This window comes from Castanea sativa, chromosome 3, assembly GCF_040712315.1.
Source record: "Castanea sativa cultivar Marrone di Chiusa Pesio chromosome 3, ASM4071231v1".
NCBI classification, from domain to species: domain Eukaryota; kingdom Viridiplantae; phylum Streptophyta; class Magnoliopsida; order Fagales; family Fagaceae; genus Castanea; species Castanea sativa.
The window spans coordinates 19,496,642-19,504,673 of record NC_134015.1 but is presented as its reverse complement, the minus strand read 5'-3'; the positions used below and the strand labels follow the sequence as shown (position 1 = coordinate 19,504,673).

The window sequence follows — 8,032 nt, the reverse complement described above, 5'->3', positions numbered from 1 at the left end:
TCAAACAAAAGAGCAACTAAGGAAAACTGAAACAGAGTTTAGGATATTAACAATATCATTGCTGATGGCCCAGTAAGGCACAGCAGGATTGTCAGACAATGAATCCATACACATCTTGGAATCGCTCTCGATGATTACTTGTTTCCACCCTTCACTAGAGGCTAGGTTGGCTGCCCATTGGATTGCACTTGCTTCCGCTTGGATGGGGGTGCAACTATGGTGAGGTTTAGCCCATACTTTGATCACCTCACCAAGGGAGTTCCTTGCTACTACTGCTAGTGCAGTTCTTAATGGTCCAATTGCAGCATCCACATTTAGCTTGATGAACCCAGTCAAAGGGGGCTTCCAAACTTGGGACGTAGGTGCACAATGATCTTGGTTTGCAGCCTGGATTACATTATGAAACTCTATGATTCTGCTCTGAATCGGCAAGCAGGCTTCACGGATGTTAACTTTTTCGCCTTGGAATACAGCTCTATTTCTTAGATTCCATATTCCATCTACCACAAACGTCATTGCTGAAGAAACATACCAGCTTTCTACTTCTGATGTGGTGGTGGAAGGATGAGCTTGATTATGCCACCGCTGCTCTGTACATTTTGAGAATCCGTTCTGAACCCCTAACAAGATTCGAACCAAACAGCTCTGGCAATTGGGCAAGTGAAAAACAAGTGGCAGATGGACTCAAGCTCATTTCCACACAAGGCACATGAGGAGTTAAAGGTTTCAAACCTTTGGTTCAAGATGTCTTTGGTTGGTAGAGAGTTTGTCGCCATCCTCCACAGTAAAATTCTGATTCTTTCCGTGGTTTTGATTTTCCATAAGCCTTTCCATTGAGCCTCATTCAGGGTGGTGGTAATATTAAAAATGTGGTTGGCTTTGTAAACTGACTTCACGGAGAAAGCACCCTTAGCATCTGGAATCCATATCAATTTATCTGGTTTGCGCCTTTGTGGAATAGGGAGAGCTAGAATTGCTTGTGCCGAGGCTGGCTTAAAGATTTCATTGATTAACCCAACTCTCCAGTGATTGGTGTTGTCAATGAGCATGGAAACCATCATAGGACAATCTGCATACGCTGCTTGATGAGGTTTAGGAATGAAGTCCGGAAGCCACGGAACCCATGGGTCCATCTAGACATTAATGGTAGCGCCGTCTCCAATTAGGTAGCGAGCCCCCTTAATGATCAGATTTTTTACACCCTCAATGGTCCTCCAAACCGGTGAAGCTTTTGATGGGGAGTCATCATGTAACCAACTATGCCGAACTAGGTACTTAGCTCTTAGAATGGACATACATAAACTATCCCTCTTTGAAGCTATCATCCATGCTAATTTGGCTAGGAGAGCATCATTGAATTCCTTGGCCTTTCTAAGTCCCAAGCCACCTTTGCAAGTTGGCTTGCATATATTATCTTGACTTATGGGCAGATCTAGAAGCAAATATTTTTCAGATAGAAAATACATACTAAAGTAAGAAGTTGTGTTCTAGAACCGCATATATATATATATATATATATATATATATATATATATATATATATATATATTTACTAGAGGACCATCCTTAATGAATTTTGAAAAAATCTTTCTTTTTTTCTTTTGATAGATGTGAGTGTTGAAAAACTCTTCAAAGAGAGCTTCCAAATAGATGGCTTTGCAGGCATTCTACAAAATATGAAGAACCTAAATGGCAAGTCCTTTCCATTGCAAGTTAGTTGCCTTATTACAATAGCAAACTTATAGCAATACATAAATTATTGTTTTAGTAGCTCATGTGATATTAGAGCCATAAGCGTAAGTCATATCCAAAGTCAAAGCGTTTAGCCAAGAATATTACTACCATTTAAATCTTTTTCAATAGATATTTCACAAACTATAAACAAAGTTGAATCGAAAAAGATAACAATGAAATCCCTTAACTAATTGATTAGAAATATACCCCAACCCTTTTCATTTTAGAAAAGCAAATCTTCTTCAATAATGACAACGAGGCCCCATACAAATGTTTCTTCTAAAGTATTCTAGAGATTAATATAATAATTTCCCCTTAGTTAGACTAAGCCTCTTGGCATATTCCATGTTAGCCAGAGAACAGTGTGCCCAAAATTTTCCATGATCAACGTATCATAATGCCTAAAAAATGACACGAAAGCAACAAATTTTTTATAATTGTCACCAACCATAGTGGGTTTTTTGATGTGCCCTAATCGCATAGCATTTTTATTTGTATAAATCTTTTTTTTATAGGTTTATTTGTATAAATCTATTTGTGTCGACATGTGTATACGTAAATTATGCCACAAGTCGATAATTTTCATTACATAAGATTAAAGGTGGATTATAATATTCAAAATATTACTACAGCCACGTACCCGAAATTCATACTTTGGGAAATGATCATATGTATTTGTACAATGATCTTCTATTCTTCATGGTGGAGATCGATTAATTGCCTTTTGTCAAGTGGAATGTTGTAGGTGCTTATTTTGTTAGAAGCCCAGCAGGAGGAAAGGCCCAAAAGACATGGGTAGAATAGAGTGGGATATAAATACCATTAAAGCCCAAGTGGCAGGCTTAATGGATTATGGGTCCGTAAAGCAAGCAAATAGACCTTGAAGAAGTAAATGGGTCTAAGACGGCCTAGAAGAAAGAAATAACAAACCCATGGGCTGTATGGATGTAGAAAAGTGAGAATGGGTCATGGCTGTTACAGTAGGCCTAAGGCAATGTAAGTAAAGAAAGTAAGGGGCAATGGAGAATCCATGAGCCCCAAGGATAAAGTAAGAAGTACTTGGACCAAGAAAGCTCAAGGAGTTAGTAAAAGCCTATGGGAAACATAGAATTGGAAAGGGCCAAGGATGCCCCAAGAAAGTAAACGGACCGAGGATACCCAAAGGAAAGTAGGCGGGACGAGGGAGCCCGCAAGTAGTAAAGGGCCCAATGAGTTTATTAGGCCATCAGAGAAGGAATGAACAGTAAAGCCTAAAGGGGCCTAGCGGCCCTAGGTTAAGCAAACCTCACGGTAGGCATAACAGAGTGGTGTGACTGGAAACAAATAACAAGGGCTGAGAATAAAAGTATGGAATAGCCCATAATCGGGGCAAGGACGGCCCCTAAAAGAAGCAAACCATAAATGAGAAGTCGGGGAAAGCAGCCCATGCCATAAGAAGTCAAAGATGAATGACAGACTGGGCAGATTGACCTTCAGACCGTGGTAAACACATGAGCAGCAGGCAGAATTTGGGATGAGCATGGAGGTAAGGCACGCGTAAAGCCCAGGCACCACCAGCTTGTACCCAGCCAATACAGGAAGTGGTGAGGTCATGGGTCAGAGCTAAAAGGGTATGGTCTGGAAGTGAGGAGAGGGAAAAACTCATTTACGTATTTCCTGCTCAAGCTCTTTTGGTAGCAATGTCCTGCTGGGATGACATACCACCTAAAAGTAGCAAAACTGTGTTGGAACCACTAGGTACATGTCATGAAGGACGGGGAGAAGAAGAGTACTTACACCGTGGCAGGTAAGAGTGTCATGGCAAGTAAGCAAACAAAAGAGCTTTCTTTGTTTAGTGAGATGAAGTGGCGCGGCCAATGTAGGTAACTGGCGCTGGCTGGGTCACTGACCAATCAATGATGGTCGGCAAGGACACCCACACCAGACAAAAATGGTTAAGGGCTAAAATGGTAAAAGTTAAGCACGACTGATACTATATAAAGGGCCTTTGCTGTGCAAGGCGGGGGGAGCAACCTTTGGGAGAATAATCGCTAGAATTAAAAAGATAGCAAAAGTAAAAAACCAAAGAAAAAGAAAGAAAGAATTAAGAGAGAATAGAAAGGGAAGGAACTAGAAAACAAAGAGAATAAAGAGAACAAAGTAGTAGGCATGCACCGAATGGGTCGATCTCTCTCTCCCTTTCCAACCCATGCTCTCTAGTAACGGAGAAGGACCTCACTGAACTCAAGTCATTTAGGCACACCCTTCAAAGCAGCTAATTTCCCCTTCAGAGAGATTAGTCGCATTGAGGAGGTGATTCCCTTTCTTGACTTAAACTTGGTAGCGTAACTTAATGCGGCAGGCTGACATTTATTTCTTTTAATAAGCTTACTGTTGTTCATTCAATACTTATTCTTTTGTTTCTGTTTCGTAAAACTGGTACTCTTTATCAAAGTCCACTATTTATTTTATCTGAATCTTAAAGGGATTTCCATTATTATCTTTATTGTATCTGTCTACCGTAGTTAATGTGACAGTTCTGTCTGCCATAAGCATGTGATCAAAGCCTGGTTAATAGGGGTATTGTTTGCGCACAAGCCGGACTAAGGAGGGTTGCTCTTGGATCGGTCTCAACTACCTGATCTAGGGGCCTAGTGTAGCAGCAGGCGACCCACCCCAACATTTACAAAAAATGCCCACACAAATGTTTAATGACAACTGTACGTTGCATTGCTAGTTATTTCAAAGTTTTATAGAACCTTAAGGAATTTATGAGAATGTGCACATGTTTAGACAATTTGGTGGAGAAGAACTAATGTAAAGAGTGAAAATTTAACACTTCTAAGAGACATAAAAAACTCAATAAATCTTCATACTGGTTGGGGAAAACATAAACATAGAAACCAAGATTTTGAATCAAGAATTATTATAAAAAAAAAATTAAAAAACAAAGAAACAAAGTGTTGATGCCTATTTTTGCAAATCCATACCCAAAAGCCTATGAGGAAGAAAGCCCAATAAGTTGCAAGATGAAAAGCAAGGCCCACCAAGAAGACCAAAGAGCAAGAGAGGTCCAAAGGAAGAAATGCAAGGGAAAGCGATCTACAATAGAATACAAATCTGCCGCAGAATACAATTCTTCAGCAGAATGACTTCGGCAGATGAAGATAAATTGGGCCGAAGACCCTTTTGATCCAGTTAACATTATTTGGCCCATAAATGCCCAAATCTTTTTGTATAAAAAAAGATAGGCGAAAAAGATAGGCGTGAAAGCTAATATGAAGAAGCACGATGAAAAGAAACAAGGAATAGCAGGAAGTGTCAGTAGCAGGAATCACGTGAAGGAAAGAAAAGTCAAATTAAAGGAAATGACAAATGCAGCAAGAAATACATGAAGAAATAAGACAAAAAACACGCAGTAGAACGAAACAAAACTAATCTACTACGGCAAAAACGGCGTGGGAATGAAAGGAGACAAAAACGGAAGACAATGGAGCAAGCACAAAGGGCCAGAGCACCATCAACCTGTACCCAGCCAATACAAGGGAGGTGGGCCCATGGTCAGGGGGATTCAGAGGGTGTGGTTTGGTGGTGGGGGAAAGGGGGCTATATTTAGTTTTTTGCCATAACTTCTTTCGGGAATTTACCTTGCTGAGATGGTATCTTACCCAAAAGAAGTAATAGATGGTTGAGACCATCTAATGCATGCCATAGAGCTAGGTAGTGAGGTAACCCAATCCTTATCCATTTGAACCTAGAGGTAGAGGTATATAGCAAGAACAAACAAAAGAAAATTTTGTCGTGAAATGAGTAGTAGTGCAGCAAACATGTACTGAGCAATGACAGTGGTCGGGGCAACCAATGGGTTGGTGGGTAGTCCTAAAGGGATGCCCACAACAAACCAAAAACAGTTGACGAAGCCCTAGGGGTAAAAGGAAGAAATCCAATTAAATTAGCTCACTATAAAATGAAGAGGTAGCCATGGATGAAAGGGGGACCGGATAGGAGGAACCCGTGGTAAGAGAGTAGGAAATACCTAAGGGAAAGACCCAAGTGAGAAAAACAACTTACAGCAAGAGAGTAGTAAGAAAACGAAGAGTAAAAAGAACGAAGAAAAAGAAAGAAAGTGGTAAAAAAGAAGAGAGAAAACACGGTAGGAATAGAGGCATACATCAATAGACCATATTTTCCCTCCCTCTTAGCAACCCACTCTTTGAAGTCTCCAAAAGTATTAGCTAGTAGTCATTTACGCCTATTCTCCAAAATGCACAACTTTGATGGCAAAAGCCTATGACAAGGTTGTTTAAGTTGGAATTTGGATTATTTCTTGGTTTACTTATTCTATGGGAAGACTCAATATTTGATTTTGATCGTAAATATATTTGATTTCACTCATTAGAACTTATATCTGTTGTATTTAGTTATTCTACTGTAGCGCGTTTTTATCATGTCTGTCGCATCAGTTGTCCTGATGTGGTATCTTTACTTGTTGTACTAGTCATTCTGCTGTAGCACATTTTCATTATATTTACCGTGTTAGCTATTATACTAGCTAAACCTTTTTCTGCCAAAGCTTTCTTCTTTATTTGTTATTACGTGTTTTACTTTTGACTCATTATCCTACCATAAGTATATATATACATATGTCTTGTTTCTTATGTTCTGCAAAATGCATTTTATAGATGTATATGTGCATACGTATAAGTATATTTATGAATATGTGTATGTATATATTTGAGAATATGCTAACCCATGTAAGTTAACATTTGCTTGATTGGTATTTTCTTTAGGTTTTAGATTTGTTTATATGCAAGAAGTAGAATAGTATTTCTGCAGTAAAAAATGAAGAGTAGTCATTCGCATTTCAGAAGGCTTTACTACACAGCAGAAAGCTTTAATGCACAGCAAACAACTTTATTGCACAGCATAAGGCTTTACAGCAGATGACTTTAATGCACAGCAGACAGCTTTACTACATGGCAGAAGGCTTTAATGTATAGGAGACAACTTTATTGCACAGCATGAGGCTTTACAGCAGATTGCTTTAATGCACAGCTAACAGCTTTATTGCACAGCAAAAGGCTTTACAGCAAATGGCTTTACAGCAAATGGCTTTAATGCACAGCAAATAGCTTTATTGCATAACAGAATGCTTTACAGCAGGCGACTTTAATGCACAGCAGAAAGCTTTACTACACAGTAGATGGGTTTACTGCACTGCAGACAGTTTTACTGCACAACAGAAAAGTCAGACCTGCAGCAGAAATTAGAGAAAAGTTCTTTCTACAGATGAAACAGAGGATATGCCCACTTTGCAGCGTCTTCCCTTGTATTTGGACTCAACGTTTGTGCACAAATTGGCAGCGGAAGAATGGTACTTTGGAGCCCATTTCATGGAGCGCCAGACCTAACTTCCTTCTTAGAAAATGCCTAGACTAAGCATTGCCCAAAAACATCAAGACGCGTGTCTAAGGCACAAGAAACGTAAAAAGAACCCTTGACACAAAGATACGAATTTTAAAAACCTATTACAAAAAAAAAAAAAAAAAAATGCATTTGGAATTTTGATTTCCAAAAGACAAGAATTCAAAAATACTCCATGTGAAAAAATTACCCAAAACCAATCTAAAACAAATCCAAATCAAAACAAATACTTTAAATAGAAACCAATTCTAACCTAGTAATCGTAGTCAAATCCAAATCTAATCCAAATGCCTAAATTGAAACCTATCCAAGCAAACGACCAAACATAAATCATAGTTATGGTGAAATTTTATGTAAAAATTAAAAAAAAAAAAAAAAAAACCTTTACCTATAGCTATTCCAGATGTATAACGATGGAGGGTGGCCATTTTTTTGACAGTTGAAGAGCAACGACGGTGCCTACCCTTAGACTTCTCTCTTTCTCTTTATAAATTTCTTTAGTTGGAAATTGAGAGATGTTGTGAGGAAGAGAGATAAGGCAACCTTGTTCTCATATTTCCACCCTTTAACTTCAGAATTACAAGAATACATCCTGGTTGAATGGACTTTTGCTCTAAAGTTTAATAACAAAAGTGCATAAAAACAATAGGCCCTTAAACTTCGACCCACAATCAGCAAGAAAGGAAATTGAGAGAGGTCGTGAGGAAGAGAGAGAATTCTCCCTTGTATCCATATTTCCACCCCTTGGCTTCAGAATTGTAAAAATATTAGCTGGCTGAATGGGCTTTTGCTCTAAAATTTCAACTATGTGGGTAAAACATGGTTGGTTTTGTTTTAAGTTGAAGGGACAGTTTTATAGCAACCTTTAGGTGTCCTTATTGACTGGTTTTTAGGC

At 38.8% G+C, this 8,032-nt stretch overlaps 1 protein-coding gene across 1 annotated transcript; it reads right to left on the bottom strand.

Annotated features, from left to right (window-relative positions):
- Nucleotides 1–1,133, bottom strand: LOC142628636 (uncharacterized). Its single transcript, XM_075802686.1, has 2 exons — nucleotides 710–1,133; nucleotides 1–620 (listed from the first exon to the last, which is right to left on the bottom strand). Exons 1-2 carry the CDS (start codon nucleotides 1,131–1,133, stop codon nucleotides 1–3), a joined length of 1,044 nt encoding a protein of 347 aa, XP_075658801.1.
- Nucleotides 1,134–8,032: the final 6,899 nt, after the last annotated feature.

Coding starts and splice junctions, on each gene's coding strand:
- LOC142628636 (XM_075802686.1), bottom strand. CDS start 1,133: ATGGACCCATGGGTTCCGTGGCTTCCGGACTTCATTCCTAAACCTCAT. Junction 621..709: donor TGAAACCTTTAACTCCTCAT/GTGCCTTGTGTG, acceptor GAATCTTGTTAG/GGGTTCAGAACGGATTCTCA.